Below are 27,698 nucleotides of genomic sequence, written 5' to 3' on the forward strand. Positions count from 1 at the left end.
CACCAGGTACATGTACCTGTGTTAGGTCCATATTTACACAGTGACAACACATATTAGAGGGAAGTCAGGAAAAACAGCATCCCAGATAAAACAAGCAAAACAATTTAGAATACTGGAAATTATGGGTGGAAGAAGACGGCCAGATCCACCTGTTATGTCTAATTTCAGTTAAGAAATCTGCTAGTCACCACCTGTTCCATCTGGTCACGCACTGGCTTGATCCCTGGAATTGAGTACAATTACAAAATGTACACAAAATGACAAAGGAACAATTAAACTGCAGATATATTTAAGACTCGAATTAATGTGCCTGGTCCAACCGTTTCCTCAATTCTCCTTCGCTGTAAAATATGCAATGATGGCAAAACTGCTTTACCTTCATTTTACTTCCTACTTTGTGACTGATGAGTTGTGGCAAAACCCTGATCATCCCTGCCATTCTGAATCAAACTAATGTATGTGACTGTACACGCAGCTCCATGATCAAGTTCACTGTACATGTAAATGTATCCAAGTCTGACAAACATTCTACTGGGCTGAGTGGGCTCATAATGCAATGTTCAGGTGTTGATATTTTGATGTTTGGTTTAAATCATGGCGATTTTGATGGGTTTGGGTTGATAGTCCAATTGATTTTGACATTCAACTCCAACTGTCCATGAATGAGCATACATGTACTCGGTATACACGGTATATACACAGACCAGTACATGTATGCACTGTACAGGGCGGGAACTTCGTTCTTGAAGAGGCAAGGCACTTTTTCAATTGCAAAGGGCACTTGTATTAGAAAATCATCCTACAATATGGAGATATTTCAATGGTCATCCAGCCAAAGACCAGGGGCATCAAGGCAATTGCCTCTGATGCCTCTGTGACCTTCCTTCCCTTCATAATCACCGTCTCTAAGGGTCCAGTCCACTAATTCAAGCCCCATTGAAAAGAGTGTAAAATTAGCACCGTTCAGGGCCCAATAGCATGCACGCCAACATCCCTGAGATTTCTGAAACACAAATGAAATTCTTGTCTGGTCACTTATCTTTCAATTTCTTTTCAATTTTTTGTGGGTTAACCAATTACATTTTTAATTATTCCCACAAAAGAAAATCACCCCCCCAAAAGTGATTTTTCCGAAGTCTGATTGCAGCCATTTTTCAAGTGGCAACCCTCAACTTTCGCTTTCTCGGGCACTTAAGACCATTTTTCAACCGTAGTTTTTAGCCCTTCTGCCCTCATATGAAAGCTCAAAGACCCAGGGAGTTGATCCTGGCAACGATTTACACAATCTCACCATTTTGGGGGCCAAACAATCTCCTTTTTTAAAAGATACTGTGGGGGCACTTTTAATGCTAATGAGCTGGTCAAAAATTCTCACTTGAATTAGTGGTCTGCACCCCTAATTGTCAATGCCATCTACATGTACATGTAGTTTTTCAGGAATGAAAAACCGTGGCACGGGTGGTGCTGAATGCCTGCAGATACAGCAGTTTATGAATCTGAATGTACTTACATGTACCCCTTCAAGTTCCAATTCCACTGTACTGGATAAGTTAAATTGTCTGCATTCAACTATCCCCTATCATTCAACCAGATGACAGGCTTCTCATAATCCCCCACATCAACAAACACTGACTGTGATGCTCTGCTCAAAGACTCTCCCTTGCACTGCTCCAACCCACCACTGGAGGCCTGACCAACCACACAGGGCCTTGCTAGACAACAATGTAACTTTGTTCTCTTTTTCTGGCCAGTACACCGGATGCCATTCTGGGGCACAACACAAACAACTGCATTCCTCTGCATGCACAGAGGGGGCCCCCCTGCAGACTGATTTCAGAAGTGAGCCCTCCTGGAGTGATGAATATTCATTAGGGCTGTTCCAAACACCCTGGATGGGGGCGCCAGTCTACACAAACACGTCGCTCATTTTACAGTTTTCAGTATTGTAGGAATATGCTGGGGGAACAACATTGACAAGGGCCCACCACATGTTCAAAATGAATTCTTGTTTACATGTACTGTATCAAAATGTTCACCATCTTAGCATACAGTAAGACCTTCCGGTATTGGTACACAAGTGTGAGCAATTATTTTGCACTTTTTCCCACGACCTAAACCTGGGACTCTGCGCCAAAAGCACCTACATGTACACGTAATTATTGGAATACCGTTAGAGATAAACATCAGTGATAAAAGTGAGCTGATGATGGAGGTCCATAAACATGTAGAACAGAAAGACAAAATAAATGCTGACCTGACTCATGTGAGCAAAGAACACAATTTTCTGACTGTTCAACATTCTCAGATGATTTTTGCTGCAATATTTATATTTCGGTCCAGCCGTCCCATGCTCCTGGAATTCAAAGGTCCTAGGGGTCCCTCCTGCACGATTATTTATTACTTTGGGGTTCAGATGTCAGGGACAATTTTGCTCCCTGAATGGAGATGTCGAATTCCTCACTACAATGATACATCATCGCTACAAGGAGTCAAGCACTTACATGTACATGTACATGTAGTTCAGCAGTGTCCAAAAAAAAAATGAGTCATGCCCAAAAATTTGTTTTTCTGCATGTTTGACAAAGGCATGACAGGGGGGCAACATCTTGTAACTAAGCCATAAAAAGAGGTAAGCGCGTATGCACTAGTACACTACACTGTACGTGTATATGTACACATGTACATGTACGCATGTAATACATCATACAGGTGGGGGTTGATACATGTACATTGGCAATGTATTTTCTCACCTTCAGCCCTATTCACTGTCAGCTGCATACATGTAGGCACAGGTGTCTTCAGGAAAGTGTGCTTTGAAAACTTGGGCAATATTGAACAGAATTTCACAGAAAGAGAAGCCCTCATTAACTGCATGTAGCGGTAATAAAGCAAGTCAAAGTGTCAGCAGATGGCTACAAATTTGGCAACTGGTGTGAATTCCGACTATGCATGAGACAAGGGGGATCAAAATAAAGCCCCCCCCCTCCTCCCATTTTTCCACCCAGACGTTGCAACCATGTGAATAATGCTGTGAATTCTTAGGGTTGATAATAGCAAACAAAGTACCCAAAGGGCGCGGCGCTTGCTGTTCCTTCTCGGACAAAGTACAAAAAATAATAACCCATGAACAACCTCCCCGAAAATGGAGATTTTGAGGTTTGGAGTTACAAAATCCTGAGAAATGACGCCCTGTGCAAATGTATGTAGAGATCATAAATGTACCTTTGATCTTCGGCTAGTGCAACATTCTGTGGGCAAATAAACAGGATACTACAATATATGGACCTTGTCCAAAAAGGAAATTTTTGTGTTTTTCTCATCAAAGCAAAAACAAGTGGCCTCGGACAGCTTTTTTTTTCAACTAACGATTTGTATACATTTTTATTTGAATGCACATATGAATGACACATTTCTTACCTTGGACTCAAGACAATCCTTCTCTGCCATCCATGATTCATCAAGCATTATCTCTTTGAATGCTGTATCCTTCAACAGTTGTTTAATGTTCGAATTTACTTGAATTCTGTCACCGGATGCCGTGACTTCGATGGACGGACTCTCGGCTTCATTATCACATTGCACAATCTCATTGGCCAAATGCTGATTCTTTTCAATACTGGTATCTGTTTTGACTTCCAGAGGAAATGCTGTTATATTGGAATGCTGGTTGGTGTCCAATTGCGATGTATCTGGCAATTGCTGCTGTTCGGTGGGAAAGTCCACAGTTCTCATATCTTCATTTATGTGTTCAGAGGTCACTTGTCCAGTTCCATTTGATGGATCCCCACTAGGATCTGGTTGGCACTGTACTGGCACTGGCCCTGTATTTGGTGAATCGTGATTGGCTGGGAAGGGGTCCCATGACCCTGGTTCTGTTTCCTGATTGGCCTGGGCTATTGATTTGTCAGGCTGAGCAAAAGATGACCAGAGGTCATCCTCCTCAGCAGTAACTGTGGGAGGCAACCAAATAAAGAGTAATATGAACACAAGAGGGCGCTGTGACTGGTTAATGGTTCAGGAAGCACAGCTTGGTACAGAACTTGAAAAAAATGCCAATTGATACTGAACAACATGCTCTGGACACACCATCTGTTTGTGCATGTTGTGCACACATCCGTGCCCATGAATGACGTGATGTGTACAAAACACAAGACAGTTTCACGATATAAAGAATAACACCTTGACGTACACGTACATTTTAGCAATCACTGCATTTGTACCACCAAACTGGTACTTTCTGCACAGCATTCTCAGGGAACGGGGCCCTTCATCATCCCTCTATTTTCACTTACACTTGAGGGATGACTGTCCTTAAATCTAAATACTCAGCGTGGGCTGAAGTTTTGCCAATGAATATATGAAATACAGTTTTTACAAAGGTGACACAACTATATCGGATTTGGGCTGGAATAACATTGTGGATTCCTCAATTTAGCTGCATGCATTTGGTTTCAATGAGAATGCTACACATGATCAATTTTACATTACCTGAAACTGTCTTGAATTCTTCATCAACAAGACCAGATCTGAAAATCAAATCTGTCTCAGACATCTCACAAAAGTTATCCATGAAGCCGGCCCCAAACGCATCAGGATCTCTCCCAAATGGGTTTGCAGTTGGTTGCAGTCCCTGGCTTCGGTGAGGTCGGGTTGGACTGGGTGGATCTTGTTCTGAAGCCTCTCTGGTGTCTAATACTGAATGGTGGGTACCTGGGTCATCTCCCCATGGTGACGCAGGAACTGTACCCTCAGGCGCATCGTCACGACTGCCGTTGGACATCCCTGGCCAATCATCAGAGGCACCATCTGTCAAAGTCCAACACGTCACGTCGGAGCTGGCCGAAATTTCCGGCTGAGTAGAATCACCGGAAAAGCCTTCTTCGTCAAATGCTGTATTTTGAGCTTTGTCGGCAAGTAGGGCTGGATGACCTTCGGTGGGTCCGCCCTGATCCGACCCTCCGGCGAATTCCCTTCCCTCGCCACAGCTGTCACCGTTGGATCCAGCCTGGTGGGGCAAAGGGTCGCCGTCAGTCCAGGGTGTTAAGGTCTGCTTGTTCAGCTTCTTGGGTACAACATCCATTGCTGAACTGCTAATAAATTCACTTCTGTACTTCTCTCTTGTTGGGTGCTGCTGTGGGCATGTTTACCTGTGAAGCAGATGACAAGTTTATTGAGAGTTGTCAACAAACATCCTCTTGGCAGGGATCAGGTGCACACACCATATTTTAAGAAAGCTCTACCCAGAGATAGAGTACAGTGCACATATGTGCCGCTATCTCTTTCCATTAGACCCACAATCAGAAGTTGTTCATTTCAACCAGGTATCTATTTTTATATTTTTAATTTGCAAATTACATGTACATGTACAATTTCTAGGCATTATTCTACACAAGGACCACAAAAGGCGACTGATTCATTTCTGTAGCTTCAGTTATATGCCATTAAAATCTGTTCAGTACAAACTATGCAAATTAAAATCAAATATTTGGCCACGTCGTGTTGCTGAAATATCCGATATCCTGTTGATCAAACATGCTTGACACTTCAATGCTTGGACACAAAGGTGATCTGGTTTTGGATGATTTTTAGTTGTGGTAATGTTTGACAGGGTATTTACTTAAGGGTGTCATTCTCTCAATGAAAGCCTACAGCCATGACAGCTGCACAGATGGTATGGACTGCAGCAGCTGCACTTATCATGTCATTGGTTTTGGAGCTAATTATTATTATTATTTTTTTTTTATTATCAGTCATAGTTATGTGATGTACCATACTTTTTGTAATTTTATTGGCACATACAAAAACGTATACATGAGGTACATATATGGCATACCAGTGTGTCACACAAAATGATAGTACCAGTAAGTGTATACTCCTTATGTTATGTATTTACAGGTATGTAATTCGTCTGTCTTGCAGATGCACTAAAGCCACAGGCCTGCATGTGTCATATTGGAATACCATTGTGATATGTACAACATTGAAAATACACTGAAAAAGTTAATATGAAATAATGAACATCCTTGAAATGAACACATAACACAGCGGGAGTGCGTAAGAGAAATAAAATAAACCAGGAGTTAGTTTACTTTTTCTTTGATGCATGTCTATGTGCATGTCATGCACATACATGTACATGTATTTTATAATCTTGATCCGTTATCTGAAATAGACTGCAAAACTCAGCATGGTGTACATAGTTCAAGTTTGCATCAATGCAAACAATGCAACACATTTATGCATGAAACAGGATTCCAGTTTCTGTAGTATCGGTGAACAGCACCCTGTCTAAATACACTTGCTCACGAGATATGACGCCAAGGTCTTGATCGATGTCTACAACCTTAATGGATTTATTATCTGATGACTTCTGATATCATCGAGTTGATTGAAGTCTTATGGCCAATTTTATGACAACCATGGGGAAAAGAGAGAATTACATGTATGCATAGAACGGATTGACCAAAAGCACTGAGAGAGATTTGAATTGTTCAAGGGAGGGAGAGTTGAGGGTTTGCACCTGGGGGTCATTCCCCCCCCCAAAATGGGGTTATAACAAATGAAGATCAAATAATTTGAACAAAAAATTTCCCCCCATAGTAGTGTTCACATACAGGTATTTGTTTCAGGAAAGCTGAAAAGAAAAAGGCCAGTTCACATTATAAAATTGCTACTTTGTGATGCCGATCAATATTCGACACTCCGGAAATTCGCAGCTCTGCGAATTTCCGGAGTGTCTAAGGTACCTGTTATTAGTTACCAATGTGGCCCTATGCTGGGAGTGATCTCGTCAAATATCTGGACATGTACATGTGTCTCTGAAAAATGTAGACTCAAGTTGTGTATCCAACTAATTGGCTAGAACTCTGGCATCTACAAAACAAACATCTCTATTTATAGCCAAACTAATTAAAAAGAATGATGAAAATTTGTCATCAAGCAAATGACAAAACCAATACTGCACCTGACGCCTTCAACCACAACCCCCCCCCAAAAAAGAGAGTAGTCTCTTAATCTACCGGTAAGTGCTTAGCATATGGTTATTTCCAGCGAACATGGTATCTCGACTGCAGCAGTGAGGACTTTTGTGCTTTGCCTCGAAGTCTGAGAGGGGCCAGAGCATAAACCTGAAAGGTACTGAATTTTCATTTCTAACATACCCTATGACTTGCTGCTACTGTAACCACTCAATGTGTCAGTCAGTCAGTCGCCCTCCTTATCCTCAGTCAAGCGTAGAGGCTTTTCACACCAGTAAAATGACTAAACTGTCAAGAATCCTTGCTCTTTTTGTTAGTCACAAAAGAACTGCTGGTGCAGGCGGTCACCTTTGATATGGTCCAATGGGTCCAGTGTACTCACAAAAACTACATGGTATTTACAATCTCTCCTGTGCCAACCTACCCTGCTGGTACATGTACATGTATGCTTGTAAATTACAGTACCTTCTGTTCACATTGCTGTTGAACTTTGATTCGTAAAAGACATCAAATTTCCTTTTCAAATATTTAGAGAGAAACGGATCCACACTATTAGATTTCAATCGGTGCTTGGACCTTAAAAAAACTGAACCCTGCTCATTTAAAGACATGAAAAACCCACACACTGCCTTGTCCTTGCTCTGTGCTTCAACCTACCGGTAATTATTTTGTTCGGTGTCCTCATCAGCCTCCGAAATACATACATGTACACTGTACATGCAGGTCTCATGAACAAAAACATTCTGAACACTTGTGTAGGTACATGTACGTGTCCTGATGTACATGTACGTACATACATTTGTACACACATGCCTCTTGACAGCAAATGAAAATGAAAACCCCCTTTTGAAATTGAAGTACATGTGCATGTGAAGAACAACTCTGCCTTCCTTTGAGTGTTCACAGTATTCACACTATACTGTACATGTACATGTACTTCTTGATACATGTGTGTACCTGCTGCTGTCATGTCCATTCAAGTAGAGTTATCGTACATGTACATGCAGACAGCTTACCCTACATTTTGTACCAATGCAATGTGTATCAAAAGCTTGGTACATTATATGGTACTGAACTGTCGGAATGGGAGCTGGTCACTGCCTGAAACTGATGACTAACTTTAGCAGAAGATTCTGTCACCTAAGCCACTTGCCAAAGGCAATCTCACTGCATTCTTTTGCCCTCAAAAACATGAAAGTCCTATCGTGGCATAGAACTGTATCCTTGTGAACTGTCATGAGGGTTTAACACTACAACGGTGATAAAAAAGGTTTACAATCAGCGAAAAAAAATGGTGATGATTAAGAGAAACACCAAGGGTTTGTTAAAACATCTACTGAGTGGGTTTCAATGGAAACTCCCGCAATAAACAGTTTACAGTGCTCCAGACTTTTCTTTGTATTCAATCAAAATTTTCCGTTGTACACAATATACACGTAGGCATACATGTACATACAGACCCAGTGCATCTATAAACCTCTTACAACGTGCAAAAAATGCATGCCACGTAACAACAGATGTTCCGGTTACTGGATGGTGGCTGAATCAACCAGAAAAATTCCAAGCTACATGGCCTTGAGAATTTACAATAACAATGGAATGGAATGAGTCACACATGTACATGTACAAGTGCATCAAATCAGCAACACCCTAATTGGTGAAAAATACAAATGGAAAAGAAAATGGACTCAATTGGTACGTCTTCACGGTAAAAACAGTCATTTGAGTTCAACAACTACGATACATGTAATCTTAATCTTAAGTACAGTATGCTTTTCACTCCAACAATGCTCACACAGTTCAGGGCATTTTGGCAAGAAATTCTCCACAAAATCAATTACTTCTACTGAGGGAGAGTGTTCCACACCACGGACATCACTTGACACCCTGTGCATGAGTATTAGACTGGTCTGAAAAATTCTAACTGATTTGTCATACGTTTAAGTTGGGCCTATGTCCAGTTGCCAGGTCCTTTATTTTGCTGCTTTGAAAACCAATCCGACTTGACAATAGGCCTAAGTGGTGAAACTAGGGACCTTCGTTAAATATTTTCCCAGCTTGAATCACATCACGCAGGCATAATGACAATGTTACTCAGTCATGTTTACTGTTAAAAGTGGTTAATTTGACTTTCGTCTGATTTGGACTTTTTTTATGCATGTTATCATGGTTATTATGGTTACTACGTTCTAGCAGTAGGCGTATTATTACTTAGGCCTAGGCCCTACTAGCTACTTCTTCTTGAATCTAAGTCTTGCGCCAACTTCATTTGAAGATTAAAGCACATTGAACATGTTGAAACGAGAAGCAGTTACAGTTTTAGAGGTGGGAGGGAAACCCCATAGGAATATTCTGCGTAAAACCCACAGAATCAGGTAGGGACTGAAAGCCCAATCCACCCGTGGACTTAGCCGGGAATCAAACCAGGACCGCAGAGGTGGACGTGGTGGAAGGCGAGGAAAGAACCATTGCGTCAACCCGATTCCCCTGCCATGCCTGCTGCTACTATACTAGCACATGGAAACACTAAATGTCAGTGTGGAATTCCTGCCATGCTTACCATGACCATGCTTACCCATAAGCGAGGCAAGTTGTCCGTGAGTAGGCCTAGTAGTACTAACTTTTTACGAAATGGGTTCAATTCATGCATGCAGTTTGTGCACATTCAAGATCTCAAGTTCTAAGCGGACCACTCACTCGGTGCCACTCCAGTCCAGTCGGACTCACTGCTATTGTGCTACTCATTCGAACCACTTGCAATATCTCAGCACACAATATGTTTACTGTCATGGTGACTCCATGGAATGTCATGGGAATGTGTAATAAACAAAACCGCACGATTTAAGAAAACGTATCACACTTCAGCAGCTGCTGGCCTGAAACCAGGCCAACCGCGCAGTGCAGTCCAGTTGATCATAACTTAAGCGGCGTTCTTCGGTGCGCGGACTGTGGAAATATTGAGGTTAACGTTAGAGGGCGCTATGCACTGTACATACGCGACCCAATTGAAAAACGTGGAAATCAACAAAGTTCAGGGCTTAATAAACTGCAAGCCGACATTACTGGACTTTCTCAAACAAAAATTAAATTAATGTGTTGACCCTAGCTTTTCCTTTTCCGATTTCATTTTTACTTAGTTGCGCAAAACAAACATACCCCTTGAAAAGTGATAATTCCCAAGCCCTCGCTCTACTTTCTGGGGCACTGAGGATTGTTTACTATCCGTCATTTTATCAGCTCTGACATCGGATGGAAGCCCAAAAACCCAGGGAGTTGATCCTGGCCCATATTTGCACAATCCCTCGATTTTGTTTCTGCCAAACGGTCTTCTTTTTCAAAAGAAACTGTGGGGGGCACTTTTCACGCTTATGAGCTCTGCAGAAATTTTCATTTGAATTAGTTCACTGCTCCCATACAGATCACAAAAGCAATTAAAAGGTCTGAAGCCATCGGCGGCCATCTTACCATGCCAACTATGAAGTGTTCTTTGGCTCACATGCCATTATAGCCAATGTTACTGCAAATGACAATTTTCTTTATGGGTTTGTGACAAGCGAACCGTATGCAGCATGGTACTGGTGGCCTAATCTTCTGCAATCAATTTTTTGAAAACCTTCAACTTATTTTCAACTTTTGTTTCACTATTTCTCAAGGTATTTTTCCAACTTTTTGTTTTATGCTAATGACTTCCATATTCATGAGCAAAACTGTAATGTCATCTCAGGAATACACTGGTTTGTACATAAAAAGGTCCTGCATCTCGTCTGAATACAAAGTTGGAGAGGTTTGTGTAGTGCACGGCGTCTAGAAAAAAAAAGGAAAAAAATGGCTTGGAAGGTAGATGCTATTCTTCTCAACTGGATGGGGTCTAAAGGGCTACGTCTTTCATCCGTTTGCTCTAATTTCCAAGAGTCTTCAGAAGATTCGGGAAAAGAACGCTAAAGTGGTCTTGATCTGTCCATTTTGGCCGTTAATTCAGGCATGGTATACGAAACTTTTTGATTTTGCCATCGCTGAGCCCGTCCTCCTTTCCAAGAGACAGGATGTTCTTCGCCTTCTGCACAGTAAACAGGAAATTCATCCAATGTTCCCGAATTTACAGCTAGCCGCTTGGAAGCTATCAGCAACAGCTTAGAATGAATTTTGCAGTTGGTGTCGAATACGATCATGGCGTCATGGAGAAATCAGTCTAACATGAGTACACTCCGCGTGGAGAAGATGGGCTTGCTGATGTAGTTTCGAATTCATTTGAACTGTAACTGATTTGACTGAGAGAAGGTTGGCGGGTACACCATGTGGAATCTTTTCTATTAGAGTAACGGTTCTGAAAAGAACCAGCAAGAAATCAAAAAGATTTATATGTGAAATCGAGAAGAAAAATGCAACAAGTTTCCAGGAGCGACATTCCATGGTCGTTTTTATTTCTCTGGACGTGTCTCGGAAATCACCATCATGGCCCGCAGACCAGTCTCAAGATGCTGAGTTTTCTGATAAGAATGAAGGGACTGGGGTACCCTGCCTTTTTTAACTGCAGCATTGAGACCCATATCACTATAAAAAAAGACTGATATCTTCACCATTACTGCCTGCAAGGAGCAAAGATGCGTCCACTAGCTTATATACATTTGAAGCAACATATGGGAGGGAGAGAACCCCCCCCCCCTGTGTTGGTCTTGTTTGACCAGCATCTCAGGAATGTTTTCAGACATCTGGGGGAATGTGTTAGGTAGCAATAGTCTAGAGTGTCCATAGGGTTTGGACATGTGGGGGGGGGTACCCCCTTCGTCCAATATCTTGCCGGGTAAAGTATTTACTTAGCTTTATCAAAACCATTGTAGATCATTGCAGATACCTTGCTTCCGAAAGAATATTGGACCATCACCTAACTATTGCTCCTGCGAAACAATAGTGTGACATCACATGCTGAGGTCTGGTTAAGGAGACAAGATGATTCAAATCCTCAAAGAATTGTCTCTCCGATTTAAACCACATCCCTCCCTCCACTATTGGTATTGTCCAGCGTACAAGAGGAACAAAATTACTGATGCTTCTAGCCATGAGATGAATTTGACCATTATTATTCAGTGTTGACTATAGTCATGTACATCTACATGTACATAAAGGCTTTACTCCAGGCACAGGCCCTGTGTGGCGGTCTCAGCTGTCTCCCGGTCTCAGCAGTCCCACTTACCAAATATGGTAAAATACGTCATGCCATCTCTGCGCACAACAACGGGAAAGTGGTCCGTTTAATGTCCGGCTATTCAGGGGGGGGGGCGCAGGGACCGGGGGACATGCAGCTGAGACCGCCACACCTGACGCAGCTCTTGGCCTGGCATGGATGAGCAACCTTTATTTATTTTCATCGTACACAATGCACAATACATCCCCATTAGTCACACACAGAGACGTACAGTCACCAGATCGCAGTGTGCACACGCTCTCTTCATTACCTCACAAATGTAAATGGATTTATATACATGTATGTAAGTTGGTATTACCGCTGCGGAAATATATTCTGGATTCAATCTATCAAGTGTTATCAATATGAATGTGCAATTTTTGTTATTTACACCACCAAAAATAAGCAAGTTTGGCAAGCAGCTGGTTTGCGGAACCATAGTCCATCGTCTCTCCAAATGAAGACCACGTTACTCTTGTAACAACCTTGGAATTTCATGAGTATACATCCAACTAACTCAGTAAACTGTTGGAAATTATTTCGTTTAGAAAAAATACAAAAATTTGAAATATTATCTTAGAAGTATGGATGGGTAAGTTTAAAGCGATTTAATCCATTCTGTAAAGTTATACACGAATTGCCATCGTTACAATTGTTTAAAAATTGTTGCCATGCCAGAACTGAAATAACAGACGATGAATTAAAACTGGAAATAAATATAAAGTAAGATTAAACTTAAATGTAAAAGCTGAAGCAAGTTTAAAAGAGGAAGAATAAAATAACACAAAAAGGCAAAAAACGATAATTAATTACAACAAATACATAACTACGTCAAAACAGAAAAGAAACTAGCAAAATAAAGTAAAATGGAACGAGCAAAATTAGTATATAAAAGAGAACATAAAATTGAAAAAAGCAGCATTTAGCTTTATTTAAATAAAAATATGTAATCTCAAACAAAACTGAAACAAAAAATACTATAATTCAATTTTGAAGGATTAAAAATTGCGCTTACAGTTCACTTAACTCCAGAAAGATTTTAAATACTGTTTCATACATTAAATAAAAGTTGAAATATGGACATTGTATTGTTTTCACTGTTAAAATTAAGTCCTATAATTACGGACAGAAAGCCAGATGCTAACCAGTTCTCCGATCGTATGAACTTCCCCTCATAATAAAGGAAATAAGCATGAAGCACCTAAATGTCCAGAGGGGGGCAGACTGGCACAGTTGCGTTACCAGGCTCTTCTTGGAGGGGGACAAATGGGAGCATGGCTGTTTTTAAGAGGGGTTCCAATTTGATTCAGGACCTAAAATAGGTCTATATTCTACAAGTAAAGTAACATGCATCAATACACTACAGATGGCGTGCCGAAAGCTCCCTCACTTAAAAAATCAAGCAATTTCCAGCATAAGGGGGGAACTCCTCCCCCCTTCCTACACCACTTGACTGGCTACCCAAGCCGGATCCTTAAAGCTCCCAAACCCAATCATACTTTCTGTCGTCGTGACCGATGGGAATACTGCCAACGAGTGACCGCGACATGTTCCTGAGGTGCGTCTCATCTTCTAGCGAATGGTACCCAAGACGCGCCATCATCTGCGGACACTCTCCCGTCTCCTCTATCTCTTTGGCCGTGTCGAACGGGAGGTTGCTGCGCCAGGCTCGATAGGCTTCGCTGGAGTTCCTGGCAGTGGAATAAGTTAGTGCCGGCTTCTTGGACTCAGTGTTAGCCGCGATCCACTTCAACACAGACTCTGGTACCTCCTTGTGACCCAGAAATCGGTGCATCCGTTTGGCAGCCGCTAAGGGATCCATTGCCGCATCCTCGTATCTCAAAAACATGTAGCGATTCTTTATATACGGATTTCGCGTTCCAAGCTCAAAGTTCTCCAAGTTAAACTTACAGTGGAGGTAAAGGTATTCTCGGACACTTTCGGAGAGCTGAGTAACTTTCTTTTTTGTCTGAGCAAGGACTCGCGATGCAATCGTTGGTCGTGGGTCTCGTAATAAGTGTATTACTTTCAAGTTCGTGGCCGAATCCTCCATCATCGGCAACAAGACCATGATGTCTCGCACACGAATCGACTTCACCACGATGTACCCGCTCTGTAGGCAACTTCCAGTTGCCATGCCTCGGGTTAGCATGCACTTTCCTCTGATGAGGGAGTTGGAGCACAGATCATGCAGTCTCGGTGCAAACTTTGGCAGCAAGGTCTGTCGTCGAGACAACCACTCTAGGTAGAAATCTAGGTGTTTGAAATCACAACGGTACAACCGCCGAAGCATCCCGAGGTACGAGCTCCTTAAAACCTCCCTTTGACCTTCCAGTCCCTCGAGCGTGTTCAAAAGACTCAGCCCTGGTTCGAAGAGATAGAAGATGTCTTGGGAGTTACCTAACAGCTCGCCCACGAAAGAGGAGCCGGTTCGCATACTGGCTAATATGAGTACGCGCACTTTGCTATCGGGGGTCGTTGGTGCAGTGTTTGATGCTATTGCAGCGAGAGCTTTCCCCATAGAGTCGCATGGGCACTCTCGAGTGCTAGGCTTCCCTGTTTCTCCATGTGATGCGTTTTTCTTCCAAGAATCTACCGATTTTGGAAAAACTACCATATGCCAATCCGCTATACTCAAAATCCATGCACTTGTTACAATTAAAACGATCCACAGGAGAACAAAACGTTGATCGTATGCCATTGCTAGAGTCGCTCAAGTGCGCTGAACCAGTGCCCATTACGCATTCACAGTGACCAGTTGTGGCATTGTGAAACTAAGGAGTTATTACGGTTTATTTTCTAATGCGCAATTTTCCCACATCGGACTTATGTTGTATGTTTCTTCAGGGTGCATGCGCATTAGCATCTATAGTTAACTTTCCAGCACGGCCTGCAGCTGTTTCACAGGCGCCTGATGTTCCTCCTGTTTCCCTACTTAATTAAAGTTAATTAAAGTTCATTTCTGAGCTACTGTTTGCTCATTCACCTCTGGCAGCAGATTTAAAACCAGCATTTCGTTTGCTTCTTTTTGAGATTCAAGATGACTGTTCACGTGCCCAATAAAACGGTAGACCTACGTGGCGTCAATCGTTTTGGAATTTGAAAAACAAATTGTGTCTTCACACATGTACACACGCAACACCTTTTGAGTGTAGACCTGGTATTCGTGACGCACAAAAAATATGACTTCATGTACTGGGTCACAAGCTTCAGTTTTAGAATTTATTTTTTCTCTTCAACATTTTTTGCCAAGCTGTTTGCTTAGACCTAAGCTTCCTGCACGGCGTCAAGGGCGTGACAAAGACATGAATTTTAGAATCACTACATGTATTTTGCAAATTTGGCTCATCTCTTGACAATTTTGGGTGATGCTATATTTTTTTACACCCAACGACTGTAACTTACCACGGCCGGCAACGGCACATGTACGATTCTGCCAGGAGCCGGGTATCATATTAGATTTTGATGGTATGCCCGGCTACCCTTTTCTGAGGCCCAGCAGCTCTTTATAGTTAAAAAAATAAAAAAATAAACAAATAAAAAAATATATAATTGTGGCACAGAGACAAAGGCGGATCAAGAACCAAATTTCCGGGAAACCCAGTATATGGGGACCCCCAAAAATGATTTTTTTTTTAAATGTAAACTTTGCAGCTTAAGTCCACACTTGTGCGCATTTTGTGACTCGCGCTGGTGAGAGAGGGAACTCAAATAGAGCAAGAAATGCCTTGCTCTGCGTTTGTTTTATATCTAACACTTCATCTTTGGTTCCTTTTTTGGATCGGGAAGGGCATGGCCGCTTTGCCCGCCGTCACACATAGACCCAAAAAAGTAACAGGCCTATGAATGTACTAGTATACCTAATAGTGATAGAGACATCACAGCTCAGTGCACGGATCCCATGTCCATGGTCAAACCAGAGAGTGTGTCAATACAGTGGCCAAGTTCATCAGAAAATGTCTTCAGTCAATGTAGTTATGGAAACCTGGAGAAGCATAATGTGCTGTTTCGCTGATCTTCCCACGGCGAGGAGAAACCTGCCGGCGGGGGGCGAGAGCAAAGCTTTTTTCGGTCCTTCCTATGCTTCCGTATGATATTACTAATCAAACTTCTCCAACTTTGTTTTAGAACCTTCAATGACCCCTTGAAGTAGCGCCCTCTGGAGCTCAGTCACGCGGGAAAATTGATGAAGTAAGTTGGACCAAACATTAACAATATTAGTTGGATCATGGTTCATTGGTTGACATCGTTTAGTAACTCTTTCGAATTTGCAGGTCATATTTTTAGAAGAATCTTTCCTTCCCGTCTGGTAACGTAAAAGTTTCAGTAAGTACTTTTAGGGTGGAGGTTTTTCTTTATGGTGTACAGTATCTGATGTCAAACTGTCATTGACTGCTAAAACATTTTGAGGAAATACTCAAATACGGCCTAGGACCTTAGCCACACTAGTGTGGCACGGACTCTCAATCCCGATCGGTAGTGACAGTCCGTGCCACACTAGTACTAGTGGGGCTACAAGGACCTAGGCCTAGTTCCAGTTTTCCACATGCCGCCTAAACGGCCTATGTGCAACGGACATGACAGACAACACTTGGGCGGTTGTCGGAGGAGGTAGCTGGAGGTTACTGTAGCATATAATATCTACTAGTACTACTCACTCATCCTCTTGGTATACGAAGGATTACTTTTTCATCGGGCATGTCCTTTTTGCGGCCCAAAAGCTTCCTGAATGATTTTATCGCGAGTCACAACCCCCGCTGTCATCTGGTCGATGGTATGATGGTCGTCCGTGTACACACGTTAGCCCCGACTACTAAGTGTTTTCGAAGTAGGGCTTAGGCCTAAATGCTTCAGACTTTTCTCAGCTAAATTTCACGGTTTATATTGTTATCCCTTTCTGATGGAATGGTTTTAACTTTTTAGGCCTAACCCTAACCACTGCTAACCCCCAAGGGTTGCTGGCCCTAACCTTCCCCATTCACACACATTCATCATTCACACATGGGACAGAATTACACACTTTACTACTGTTTAATTCTGTGTGGTTGGGGAAGGTTAGGGTTAAAGGAAAATTAGTGTTGTCTGTATGTGGAACTCTTTCCCTTTTTAAAATAGGCCTGCAAGAAATTAGAAAAATACTGCAATCAGTATGCTGCAGACTTCTTGTTCTTGCATGCATAGTAATATGTAACAATGTCATGATAGTACATGCACACGTGATTTATGACTGACAGTGCGGCTTCATAATTGATGCGGCAAGCTATGGTTGAACCACATTTTTGTGGGTCAAAGGTAGACGCGGTCGCTATGGATACCGTGTCCAGAATAGCCCATTGCACCGCACAGTTGTGCTTTGACGTAACATGCTCCATTCAGCAAAAAAGCAAAAAACACTGCACAGAAAAATTGAGAATGACAATTTTTTAAATAAAAGATTTGGTGGTGAAGCAGTAGTTAAATCTGCCAGGCACGGGGAAATATACACTGTCAAGTTTAAATGCCATCTTTTTCTTTCACCAGTAACCCGGGTGGTTGTCATGTTTGTTTTCTCTTCGAATGGCGCATTCAAAGAAGCAGAAATTATCACAACTTCCATCCGAAGAGGATGATGGGTCTACTCAAGAAACCACACAACTGCAACACACCACAGTGGCAACCCCTGAGATAGATGTCAGCCTCGTTGATCGAATGAAAAAGCGTTTCAGTACCCGAAACCCCACAGCATCAGATACCAACGCTGCTGATGCCAGCAGCACCAATACTGAGCTTGAAACGTCATCAACGGCCTCAAGTCAATATCTGACGACAGGGGAGGAAGGACAACAGAAAGGTACTTCCAAGAGGAATTCGCTGGGTCGGAAAGTGGTCCAAATTGACAAGGTGTTCTCACCCGAGGCGAGCTCCGGCAGGGTATTCCAAAGTCCGACCAGGTTTCCGAGGAGAGAGTCAGGCTTGCCGGCCTCGTCCACCATGCTCACGTCAGCTAGCAGTGAGTCTGACGATGCTACACAGACAGGGACAAGGGGTTCTGCCAGCAAAACGAGAGGTAAAGCAAAAAAGGACCGGGGAAATGACCAAGGAGAGGAAAGGAACTCGCAGTCTTCCAGTGAGAAATCAGCAGATGATCCAGATCAAAGGTACATGTAGGCATGGCAGTCTTGATATCCTTCCTTCAGATGCGCTTCATGATTATAGTTATTAGCAAGATACGTGGGATGAACTCCCGGCAACACACTCGTGAATTGCCCCTATTGGAGGGTAAAGGTTGGATCAGTCTCCTCAACGAAGACTCCATCCCAGAATTGCAATGTGCATGTTTGTTGGGACAGGCAATTCTCGACAAGATAATTGTCCAACAGATGAGCCAAACTCGCTAAAAGAAACCTAGCCCCAATACTGTAGTGCTGTGTAATAGTAGAGAGCATGTATGTATGTATTTATTCTTACAAACATCTGCAGGGAACTTTTCGTAAGAAAAAGCACATCTTCACGGGTAGAACTTCTGTAATATGGAACCCCAGGTCATCAAAGCTAAAAAGCTGGGTCTTGATGGAGTGAGTTTTGAGTTCCAGAATGTTTTCTCAAAATCAAGCAAAGAGGTGCGTGTACATTTAAGTTCTCCCCAAGTTTCGTCTCCAGCTTTTCTTTTTCTTTCATTAATTTCCAGGATTCTCTCCTCATACCCAAGTGAGTGGCCAGGCCCAGCAGATGAAGGAAGTGAGGAAATGGCTGAAAGGTAATACGAGAGGCAAATACCTACCTTGAATGAAGATTTCAAAACGAGCACTCAATATTGTGTCAATAAATCATTCCTTCAGAGATACAGTTTGGGTTAGAGTTTCTAGATGTGAAGATTATCGACCCTGATGTCATGGAAGATCAGAGGTTTAAACTTCCATTTCTTTTACTTGCTTGCACTCTGCACAAAAACCAAAACAAGTGAAACACTCCCACAGCATCCCTCTGTGAGAGGACCTACCCCTTGTTAGCTATTAAAGCCCTCAAATGTCACAATATTTTACATTTCATTGTTACTACCTCAACCTCTCTGCTGGACGTTTTGTGAATTTTTCTCCACCCCACAATCTCACCCTCTCTCCCCTCCTCAAAAATCTGACTAGAAAAGGTTCTTCAAGCACTAAAATAAAAGACGATACACATTCTAGGAAATACGTATACAGTGAAGGAATTTAATTGGGAAAGGCGTATGAAATAGTGTCATCTCTTGTCAATCTTTAACCCTTCAAATGCTGCCCACCCTAATCTCTCCCCCCTCCCCTCTGTCGGGTCTACTGGAATTATATAGTTGTTATTTTGTCATCTTTGACAGATATGCAGCTCTCCGAGCGAGACTGTTTACCCTGAGTGGATCACTGTCGGTTGCCAAGCAGCAGTGTGAACAGTACAAGGTAGGCCGGGAAATATTTACAAAGACAACCGCTTATTGTCACAGGCATAAGCATCCCTAGAAATTGTTCATAGATGAGCTCAGCTGCCAGTACTCCAAGGTTAAGATTTGTCCGGATTTTTTCTTCAGAGTAATCCAAGTCTGGATTGTTTTGGAAGAAAAGTTGATACGTGACACAAGAAATGGGTATTTAAGGGGTGCCTTCAAGCAAACACGAATGTATACAGTGCTCAGCGGACCCTATGCTGCTGTGTGGTCTGCAAAACCTCTGCAGATTAGCTTGTGGGTATTTCATTTCCCTCCAGTGCCACCCCTGGTACGCTCCCATAAGCATTGCGGGTATTGTCTGTGCACAGTGAATGCGTACAAAGGCAGGGTTCCAGTCTAATGGGAGTCTAGCCAGAAAGAATATCAAGAAGTGTCTCATTTCATGACTCGGGCATGAGTTTGCTCACTCTCTCGAAATCACTCTGCATTTACCTCCTTTGGTTACAGCATTGCTAACCTTAAATCGTATTCATCAAATGAATCTTCAAAGGAGTTCTACTGAAGCATTTCAACACTGTCTCTGTGCATTTTTGAATTTCGCTTCAGGCCCTTGCTGATGCTTTGCAGGGAATCAACACAAATCTGGAGAAATGCTCATCAGAGGACTTACAGGAAGAGGTGAAAAGAACAGGAGACCTAGGTTAGTAGTATTGATGTACCCTACCATGGTGCGGTCCCTAAAGTGGCGCACTTTGATTTTTGGCCTCTAGTGCCTTGCCAGAACAATATTTTTGCCTTAAATTTTATTCTAAATTAAATTCCATCAAACTCCCAATATTCTGATTCAAAAATCTCAATATTACTCACCTGTTTCAAAGGTCCGATTACATTTGACGGTATTTTGGCTTGATTTTCCCATTTGTCCCGAATTGCAAATGAGCTCTTTTAAATTCCACCCGAAAAGTGGAAACAATTTTCTAACAAACTCGTGGTAAGTTTATAGAGGTGGAAGTAACATTAAACAATTTATTAGAATTGAATAACTTTAGAGAACTGCGCAAACCTTTATTTTGGATTCGCTGAGATCTGTCTCAAGTGCACCTTGTGAGGGAACAGTCGGCTGCATTTTTGCCCAGTTTCTTGATGCTGCTGTTTTTGAATTTCAAACGAAATTTCATCGTGTTGAACGTTGCTCACAAAGGTTCAATACCATGTCTCCTGAAGGTTCTAGAGTACCGAAGTGTGACGTCACTGTGAACCAGAAAGTGCAGTGCAAAGAAATGGAGTACGCGCGCGTGTTGGTTCACGCGCTGGTTCTCACGCTATTGCCTTTTACACACTAATTGTGCGCGTGACATATTCACTTCGGTACTCTGTAGTACCAGTATTTAACCCAAGGAATTTGAGGTTTGTTCAATGACAGGTTTGGCAACACCTGTGTGAGGAAAATCAAGTGAATGCGAAAGCGCACTGTGTTGGGGGCTCCACAATATTGACTAGTGAAAAATATGACTTTGGACTAAACAAAATTTGTTCTGGTTTATCGTGGCTGGCCTAGAAAAATAAACATTTCTGAATAAGCTGCCTCAACCCTCTTCCAACAGTGAGCCTTCTTTCTACCCTTTCTCGGCATATTCCTCGGCAGAAGTAACTGTGTTTTTTGAAGCTTTGATGACTGGTATATGTATACAGGGAGATGTAGTTTGTATGTACACTATGGAAATAATTTCCTTGAGGAAAATGGGTTGGCTCTCAGAAGAGTCAGGCGGGAGAAAGGTTTTGACGTTTCAAACAATGTGCTCTGTGAAGTTTTACTGAGCATGACTAAAACATGCAGTTCGGTGTGTTGAAACCTTTCCCATGACCGGCTCATCTCACAACTGACACCTGTTCTGAAGAGAGTTTGTTTCCAGTGTGCTCGCTAACAAGACCTCCCTGTAAGCCAATATTAGATTACTAAAAGCTGAAATATTTCTCCTAACTTAAAACATCCATTTCTGGGTTTTTGATGCAGCGTTAATTTCTGTTTTGTGCGATTTTTTTTTTTTTAACTAATGTTTGAGTTTTGACGCTCCTGATATTCCAGTGTCAAAGATACAGCAGAAGTTGGAGAGCCGAGATCTGACGAGAGCAAGCCAAGAGACCTCAGGTGACAGTAACAGCAACAACGGTGACAGCGCCCCTCCAACCAGTCCAGCACACCCACCCACAGATCACGCCGCCCTCGTGAAAGTTTTGTTTAAAGCTGCGGCCACTGTCGATTCCCCTTGAATCGGCCCCTGCATGTCAGTGGCCCAACGAGGCTGACATTTCTTGGGGGAGGGGGGGGGACACTGAAAGCCAATAAACTGTAGCATACACAATGGCTGTGAACACCTCGAGATATAAAATGTGAGTTGCCAACGGTGTTTGCTTGGCCACAGTAAGTGCATCAGTGGTCTTGTTGTTCACTTTTTATGAGAAACTGGCGGTAAAAGAACTGTCTATTTTCTACATGAAATGTCAGGGTTTTACATGTATGCCTCATAACATGGATAATCTCATGCCTGTAGAATCGTTTTGGAGAACAATTGTTAATCAAATGCCAATGACAAAGTCTGTAATATTTCTGTACATATAGACTAATCCGATTAGACGCCATAACTGCGGTGGCACCACACTCACACGCACATTCTTCAGCTTGACGCGCGCGTGCATTTGGCAAATCACGACACCCTGTTGGTCGAAGAGGCATGTAACGCGCATATACCACCTGTCCACGAGCGTTGTGCCACCGCAGTAATGGCTTCTAATTCTGCTGGTCGAATTACGCTATAATTTTTTTTTTCTTGTAGGGAACCGCGCCTGAGTAAGGGCACCCTCATCCTTCACAAAATTTCTTTTGCGTATGCATGTCACAGAGGTAATTAACATAATGTTTTTTTCCTTTTTCGGCCCTTCCCGTGCACGCGGTGTCAAGGTGGTCTCTTGGTTGTAGGGTCTCAAATGTAGAACCGTACTCTCTGCATTTTGCTTCTATTAATTTGCAGGGAGCATGGCTTCGGCCATGTGGGAGAGTGTCAATGCTAGAAAACCCTAGTAAGTAATTATTATCGCATATGAATATTTCACACGATTTTCGGTTGGAGAAATTTGTAAGATTCCAGGCGTGTCAAGGTGGTGACTCTGTTCTGTGTTGCAACTGTATAATGTGCCGTACTGTATTGTTCAGCCAGCTGTGTTAGCCATGTGGTAACCTTTGACCATCACATCAGTTGTATTATTATTCACGGCGCTGTTTAGCCATTACACTGTACCTACTTTTTCATATTTAATCAACTGTAGTTCTGGAGTTAGACATCGTTTAATGTTCACTTGTTCCCTTAGAATTAGGCGACTGTTCCTCCTTCCTCTCTGTTCCAACTGTCGTGGGGCTGGTCCGCTACATTATCTCGTGAAAGCATGTAAATCTTTTTTTGTAGTTCTTTAAGCTGTGACATGAGGTGCGACGTCCAAATATGCAAGTACGGATTTTAAGGTCATAATGTGATGTAATTCAGGATGCCGGACATGTCAGTGATCTCAAACTTGGTAAAAAAATCCCAATACCTTGTCCTGACCGAAAAAAGAGAATTATCTAATTAGTTTTTCAATCTCGAATAATTTATCTATATTAAAGCAAACAGCAGACTAGCTACTTTCTTTTACCCCCCCTTTTTATAATAAGAATCCCACAAAATCCTTTGCTGCAGAAGGCGATGGGAGATTCTTTGTATTTGGTACTAGTTGTGGCTTCTACCTGTTTTGCTGAATTGCCCTACTCCTTCCTAAAGATGGCATATTCGGAGCAATCTGGGATAAGTAGGGTTAATCACATTGACCTGTCTGTTTATTTTACATACTCCACAAATCAAAAACTCTCTGCAGTCACTGTAGTTTGCTGAAAAGTTACTTCGTCGACAAACATCTGAAGAGAGTATTATTTGCCCACAATAAAGTTCCCTTCTGGAATTAATTGTATATTCACTCCTGATATTGGATTTATGTATACTGGATGATTTGTTCAAAAATAAACAAATCTTGAAAATGAACTGGAGCACACAAGGAGCTATATTATTAAAGTTTGGCGTGGAAACCGTGTTTCAACCATTAATAACCAAGTTATACTCCAAAGACGGTGTTTCATCACGCCGTTTTCATGCACAGCACCCAGTGCAATACGGAATGGTCAGTACTTGCATTTGATATTTTCTTAAGTTTTGAGAAATGGCAGGTAAATTTGGTGGTGTTCTATTTGAGTTCGAAAAGAGACATATTCTTGACCAAGTAACTTGGGTGACTTTTTTCCCTTGTCCCTTTTTGTAACTGGAATGCTGATATAAGAAACCTATATATCACTAAACCTTACCCTAACCACAATCCCAACCCTAACCCTTGCCCTATCCCTACCTGTAACCCCAACCCTGTCCCTAACCCCAACCCTATTATCCTAACCCTAGCCCCAACCCTAACTGGGAAAGCATGGCTGTTGCGCTTGAATATGGGAATCTTCGTTACCGTGAAAACAAAACTGGCATTAATTAAAGCACCCTTTGAAAATAGTGAAACAAAAGTTGAAAGCAAGGTTAACTGAGACAGAAAGGTGCATTTTGAGGGTTTACTTGAAAACAATTTAATTGTAGCTGTCATTGAAATAAAAAGTTGGAAATTCAGATGGTCCAAATCTAATATCTTCTTTGACAAGTCATCTTGCAGCTTTATCCAAGTTACATTTTATTTCTAAATCACAAGATCACGTCATCGTTTATGCCATTTCACATACGTCAGTCTGTGTACAAGCTAGTGTTATGTCAAGGTTTTGATTCTCAAGGCCGGCGGTTGAATAAAAAGGTACATTTTAGACAAATTGTAGACGAGTTAAAGAAAAAAAGAAGATATACGCCAACTTTGTGTTGTGTGTGTACAATCACAACTGTTTTTGCAGGAGTTCATCGTAACTCCAAAGACGGTGTTTCATCACGCCGTTTTCATGCACAGCACCCAGTGCAATACGGAATGGTCAATACTTGCATTTGATATTTTCTTAAGTTTTGAGAAATGGCAGGTAAATTTGGTGGTGTTCTATTTGAGTTCGAAAAGAGACATATTCTTGACCAAGTAACTTGGGTGACTTTTTTCCCTTGTCCCTTTTTGTAACTGGAATGCTGATATAAGATTTAAGGCCAGTGAGGCTCTAGATATAAATGACAACATGATGTTTCGGTCTTGCCAAAATGAAATGTAACGTGGGTTACGTGGAGATAAAAACAAAACTGAATGGAGTGCGCCGTGATACAGAGGCTGTATACAGTTTTTGGGACGTGATTAGGGTAAAACCAAAATCTTTACTGATTCGACATCCAGTGGATTCTCTATCATTTCCTGTTGTTAAAAAATTCAAACAACTATAGGGATTGTTTGTTTGTTTTGCTTTTGTTTGACCAGTTTTGTGCTTGTATGGGGGGAGCAGATCTGTCGGCGTGACGCAAGAAGATTAATCCAATACAAATTGGACATGCATGTCTTTTGTGAGGATTTCTGTTTGAAAATATCCCGTGATTCTGCGGTTGAAAGCAAGCGAAATTGTACTAAATGTTTTTCCATCAATGAAATAAGGAGGCGAGTGTTGCCAGACTGTGCCGCCCCTTGATATGTTTCTCTTGCACCGTCAATAATAAAAATTCACTGTACAGATACGTTGCCGTTATTTCGATTGAGATCACTAGGCAGAAATGGACCCAAACACGCTTGAAATCGGTTTTATCGTCGAACATTTAAGAAATTAAGATTATGAATAAAAAAGTGATCCGTGTATTCAACCCAGAAAAATGCCTTGAGAGTTTTGCGCTCACGAAATAAAAAAAAATAAAAAAATGAATAGGTGAGGGAAAAATGTAAAAGTTATGTGGTGTTGACCAAGCATTCAGGCGCACGGACTCCTGAAATTCGCAAGGAATCGCAGTTACCGGCTTCCATATAGGACTCTTCTGGGATCTCGGGGTTCCCGGCCCACCACACTTCCTCCCTGCCCATCCATTTAACTCAAAAAAGAGTTTGAGCGACCATGCAAGGGAGGAAACGAGCTAAGCCCTTAAGCCCTGGCCGCCGAGTCGGCCATACGTCTCGAACCTGTACTAAGGCGCTCACCTGGACTTCGCGGACAGTCCCAGCAGAAGAGCTTATCCCGTGGGCTAAGGTACTGTTGGTATTTGGCGGGGGTGAATTCGAGTCTCTTATAGCTACCGACTGACAGCAAGCTTTGGGAAAATAAAAGTCACCGGGGGGATTCGAACCCACCGTCTGACGGTGTGATGGCCACGAGCTTAACCATTTGGCAATTTCAGAGAATTGCTTCGGGTCGTTTATATTTACGTAGATTGTTCCAATAGACTGAAAAGCTGGAGGGATGTCATTTAAAAAATGGCCGCTGATGACAGACTTGGGAGCTTTCACCTTTGGGGGGGGGTGAGTTTGTTTTTGGTGGATAATTAGAAATTTCATTGGTTAAGTAACCTACTTAAAATTGAAAATCAATAGAAAGCTAAATGACCCAAGAACACTCTGCATTTTTTGTTTTTGTTTTCAAGTTGTCGCGGGGAGGGGGGAGGAGGGTTAAGAGGCCCGAAGGACTTTGGTTGCCTGCACCGGGGCTGCAAACGTGGTCGATTTTACCTTGTCTTCAAATGGGCTTCCTTTAGTTCAGTGCACGCATAGAAAGCAATGAAAAATCAGAGCGAAATAGCGCCGCCTGTTGTGACTCTCGGAGGAGGTTTGTCTCCGGTTTTGTCACCGGAAATTCAAGAGTATGGCCAGTAGATCACTTTTCGTTTCAATTTTATGGGTTTTACCCACGATTCGTTTTTATTTGCCATTTCCCAAAGATATATCCAAAATAGTAAAACTGTTCGCCCAGCTCTCTTTGTTTTTCCAAATAGACCCGATTTTTCGGGCTTTTTGTGAAAGAAATAACCCGAACTGGAAACTACCAGTCCAAAATTTGGGATTTATAAAAATGTTTCTGTGATCCCTCCTGATTATGGCATGTTTTATTGTAAAAATCCTGTGGGATCACAAAACATCAATGAGTTCGCAAGCAGAAATACAATTATTTTGCGGAATGCAACCTTAATGGTATGGTGTAGGCCCCTTTTCCAGGGGTTTGGAGTGAATGGGGAACACCAACAGTTCGGATAAATAGGACTAAGATGTTCAGTTGTGTGGTGGATCTGATACATGGTTTAGTTATTCAGATACTTTGCCCTGTGAAGCAAGCCTCTTTACTTGGAAAGTGAGCACTGTTTCTGTCATTTTTATAACATGTTTTTAATATGTTGACTTGAGTTGTCGTATTTTCAGTTGTGTCAAATGTTGATATGGATATATATATCGAAAACTGTCCCTTTCTCTAACCCAATCACCAACACTCACACTATCCTAACGCTAACACCAAGAATATCCCTCACCCCACTGTCCCTAACCCTAACCACAAACCTATATATCACTAACCCTATCCACAGCCCCAATCCTAACCCTAACCCTAACCCTACCCCTACCCCCAACCCCTAACCGTAACCTACCCCTAAACGTATTGGTAACCCTAAGCGTATCCCTAACCCCAACCCTATTATCATAACCCTAACGCTAACCCTATCCATAACCCCAACCCTATTCTCATAACCCTACCCCTAGCCCTAACACGTACTGTGACACTACCCTAGCCCCAACCACAAACCTATGGTAGCACAAACCCTAACCACAACCCTAATCCTAACCCTTACCCTTCCCTAATCCTACCCCTAACCCTACCCCTAACCCTAGCTCTAACCCCAACCCTCTTATCATAACCCAACCCCTAACCCTAACCCTACCCCTAGCCCTAACACTTACGCAAACACTGAACCGAGCCCCAACCACAACCTAAGTAGCACTAACCCTAAAAACAAAACCAATCCTAACCCTGACCCTACCCCTAACCCATAGTCGAAGACTACCCTAGCCCCAACCACAAAACTCTATATCACTAACCCTAACCACAACCCCAAGCCTTACCCGATCCATAACCCGTACCCCGAACCCGATCGCGTAACCAGAACCCGTAACCCTAACCCGCTGATGATAACCCCAC

General features: G+C 42.3%; 3 protein-coding genes across 11 annotated transcripts in view; 1 reads left to right on the plus strand and 2 right to left on the minus strand.

Annotated features, from left to right (window-relative positions):
* LOC110984363 (uncharacterized) overlaps positions 1-12,164 on the minus strand; it is a 36,700-nt gene extending 24,536 nt beyond the window's left edge. For 2 of the 7 annotated variants that reach the window (XM_022244499.2, XM_022244496.2), the window contains exons 1-3: positions 9,553-9,910; positions 4,489-5,147; positions 3,418-3,950 (exon numbers count right to left, since the gene is read on the minus strand). In XM_022244499.2, the coding sequence (XP_022100191.2) occupies positions 3,418-3,950; positions 4,489-5,080 (1,125 nt within the window). In that variant the 5' untranslated portion in view covers positions 5,081-5,147; positions 9,553-9,910. Of the gene's footprint in view, positions 1-1,510; positions 1,806-3,417; positions 3,951-4,488; positions 5,148-7,160; positions 7,343-9,537; positions 9,912-11,829 lie in introns of those variants that run through there. The other 5 variants (XM_087143760.1, XM_022244498.2, XM_022244497.2 and 2 more) reach the window with 5 other exon arrangements.
* A 1,351-nt stretch (positions 12,165-13,515) lies between these two features.
* Positions 13,516-14,596, minus strand: LOC110984379 (carbohydrate sulfotransferase 3-like). Its single transcript, XM_022244523.2, has one exon. It carries the CDS (start codon positions 14,594-14,596, stop codon positions 13,634-13,636), a length of 963 nt encoding a protein of 320 aa, XP_022100215.2. The 3' UTR covers positions 13,516-13,633.
* Positions 14,597-16,301: 1,705 nt separating this feature from the next.
* On the plus strand, positions 16,302-23,625 carry LOC110984382 (uncharacterized). 3 transcript variants are annotated; one of them, XM_087144492.1, is made up of 6 exons: positions 16,302-16,350; positions 17,680-18,296; positions 18,827-18,895; positions 19,490-19,568; positions 20,162-20,255; positions 21,642-23,625. In XM_087144492.1, exons 2-6 carry the CDS (start codon positions 17,716-17,718, stop codon positions 21,824-21,826), a joined length of 1,008 nt encoding a protein of 335 aa, XP_087000618.1. In that variant the 5' UTR covers positions 16,302-16,350; positions 17,680-17,715; the 3' UTR covers positions 21,827-23,625. The 3 variants fall into 3 exon arrangements, with proteins under 3 accessions (XP_087000618.1, XP_022100233.2, XP_022100234.2); XM_022244541.2 differs by having other exon boundaries at positions 16,345-16,485; XM_022244542.2 differs by having other exon boundaries at positions 16,347-16,485; positions 17,731-18,296.
* Positions 23,626-27,698: the final 4,073 nt, after the last annotated feature.

This window comes from Acanthaster planci, linkage group LG12 (genome assembly GCF_054643075.1).
Source record: "Acanthaster planci isolate LZ-2023a linkage group LG12, COTS_SCS, whole genome shotgun sequence".
NCBI classification, from domain to species: Eukaryota; Metazoa; Echinodermata; class Asteroidea; order Valvatida; family Acanthasteridae; genus Acanthaster; species Acanthaster planci.